This window comes from Theobroma umbraticum, unplaced genomic scaffold (genome assembly GCF_002168275.2).
Source record: "Theobroma umbraticum cultivar Fairchild unplaced genomic scaffold, ASM216827v3 scaffold_239.1, whole genome shotgun sequence".
Taxonomy (NCBI): domain Eukaryota; kingdom Viridiplantae; phylum Streptophyta; class Magnoliopsida; order Malvales; family Malvaceae; genus Theobroma; species Theobroma umbraticum.
Genome location: NW_018397273.1, coordinates 2,960,224 through 2,963,129, shown reverse-complemented (window position 1 = coordinate 2,963,129; position 2,906 = coordinate 2,960,224). Strand labels below are relative to the sequence as shown.

Sequence of the window (2,906 nt, the reverse complement as noted above, 5' to 3'; positions counted from 1 at the left end):
CTCAGAATCGATGTCCAACATCGCCTCTTCATAGGTTGTAGGCTCATCATTTATGGGTAATGCATCCCTTTCCAAGAGAAATCCATATTTCTTTGGAGCCTGATATATTCTACTAGACCTTTTGAGTGGTTGTGCCTCTTGATATTGTGGTTGTACATCAGATGTCACAATTTTAAGCTCAAGTTCCAATGGAATGTCAATTTATGGACCTTGAACTTCTTCGAGTATAACTTTACTTCCACTAGCCCTTTCATTTAAGAACTATTTCTCAAGGAAAGTGGTATGCCTTGAGACAAACACCTTTTGCTAAATAAGATTATAGAAATAATATCTGTGTGTTTCTTTAGGATATCCCATAAATTTACCTTTGTCTAATCTTGCTTCTAGCTTACTTGACATTGTACGCTTCACATAAGTAGTACAACCCCAAATCCTAGCATAAGACAAATTGAGCCTTTTCTCACTCCATATCTCATATGGTGTCTTATTAACTAATTTGGTAGGAACCTGGTTCAATATGCGAGCAGCAGTTTCTAGGGCGTATCCTTAAAAAGATATAAGAAGATCTACATGACTCATCTTGGATCGAATCATGTCCAATAATTTTCTATTCCTTTTCTCAAACACCCCATTGTGCTTTGGAGTCCCTGGAGGAGTCCATTGTACGAGAATCTCATTTTCTTTTAGATAATCCTGAAACTCTTGGCTAAGATATTCTCTTCCTTGATCAGATCTAAGAGTGAGAATACTTTTCCTAGTTTGTTTCTCAACCACCGCTCTATATTCTTTAAACTTGTCGAAGGATTCAGATTTATATTTCATCAAATATACATAACCATAGCAAGAATGGTCATCTGTGAAGGTGATGAGGTAGGAGTATCCTCCTCTAGCACTAGTATTAATAGGACCACATACGTCTGAATGTACAAGTCCTAGTAACACCCCAGATCGTTCACCCTCCTTGGTGAAAGGTGACTTGGTCATGTTACCAAGGAGACAACACTCACATGTTCCATAAGATTCATAATTAAATGGATCGATATAACCTTGTTTGTGTAACTTGGTTAAGCGAGTCTCATTGATGTGTCCAAGCCTACAGTACTAGATGTAGGATAGTTTTGGATCATCTTTCTTTACTTTCTTGACCTTTACATTGAGTATAGGTTTCTTAGGTTCAAGAATATAAAGACCGTTCGAATGTGTCCCTGCATCATAATACATCTCTCCCTTCAGAAAAGAACAACAATTACCCTTAATGCAAAATTCAATATCATCATATAATGCCAAGTATGACACAAATATGATATTTTGAGATATGGAAGGAACATAGTAGAAGTCTCTTAATTCCAGGACCAACCCAGATGGTAAAGGTATGGTAACTATCCCCACAGTCGATGCAGCAACCTTTGCTCCATTTCCTACTCTTAGGACCACCTTTTCCTTCGTTAATCTTCTACTTGTTTCTAGCATTTTCATGCAATTGCATAAGTGTGACCCGCATTTAGTATCTAATACCCATGATGATGGATCAATAGTAGACTGATTTACTTCAATCATATACATGGTCAAAGGTGAAACTTCTACAAGTTTCCCATTCGTTGACCTTGTCAAGAAGGCTAGGATATGCTCCTTAATGACATCTATTCTTAATAGATATTTGAGAACGTTTCTCAACTTGATACACCAGTCTAAACATTTTGGCCAAATTTCATGATGACATCAAGTATGTCGTGCAAAGTAATATGTGTTCGCATTCTAGCAACCTAGACATTTAAAGAATGTTTATGATTAATCATGTACTATGATCAAATAAGATGAGATAGTAAATCTTAAATTGATTGCTCCCACTATTTTTTTCAAGATAATAACCCTCCATATCACCTCAAGAGATCTCTATAAGGATTCTCTTAGTGGGCTAGGATCTTCATCCATTCTAATCATGACCTTGAGTGTGCTCAACAAACTATGATAGGTGGATTAGGTAGGTAACTGAGCTTACCAATTGTATCTCTATACAACTCCTAGATCAGCCAGGTGACAACACATTGCCTAAACATATCATATATGTTTGGCGTAGCCATTGCCTCTAGTTTTCATAATAATCAAGTTTCCAAGCATCCCGATTTTATGAAACTAGTTGAGTAAGACCCACCACAAGCTCAAACATACTTGTGTAAAAGTGTGAACTTGAGTGTGCTCAACAAGTCTCTGATTAAAAGAGCAACTAGGTTATCTTACTATATAGTGGAAGGCAACTTAATCATGCGTGGCATGTGACTCAATATTTACTGAGGGATTTTCTTATTTTTGACTTAGTTAAGGTCTCATCTTTGCATTGACTATATTTATTAATTGCATAAGTAAATCTATCTCATGCATACTACTTTGGATGATTATGGACTTTATCTATACTAATTTCCTTGAGCCATCGAAGGAAATTAGCTTGGTCAAACCTAGGGGATAACATAAAACATATTGTAATCTTCCTCCTGTATCAACATGGCGCTTTTAGGTCTTCTTCTTCAAATTGTAAAATAACTCCTAAACTAATTCTAATTCTACACTTATATGTAACTAATTACATTTTAGTAAAGAAACCTCATGGTACATCCGAGGGGAGTTAGGTGAGGAAAGAATTTACAATCCTTGAAAATCAAGAGAAAGGCAGGGTGCGCAGACCCTATTTAATAAATAAATACCATGATAAAATTTAACCATACAACCACAATGATATTGGGTCTAGTCCATAATCATCCATATTCATCCATCCGTATGACCATAAAATTAAATCTATGTCTTGTTCAGGTTGTTAATCACATGATTTATTTGAAATTAGTTAAATTCAACTTTTGAATTAGCTTAATTTCAAATTTTTGGGTCTCCATTTATTTTCATATATAAAGAAA

General features: G+C 35.5%; 1 protein-coding gene across 1 annotated transcript; it reads right to left on the bottom strand.

Moving 5' to 3' along the window:
- Positions 1-1,101: 1,101 nt before the first annotated feature.
- Positions 1,102-1,563, bottom strand: LOC110427024 (uncharacterized). The gene has a single exon (XM_021442381.1). It carries the CDS (start codon positions 1,561-1,563, stop codon positions 1,102-1,104), a length of 462 nt encoding a protein of 153 aa, XP_021298056.1.
- Positions 1,564-2,906: the final 1,343 nt, after the last annotated feature.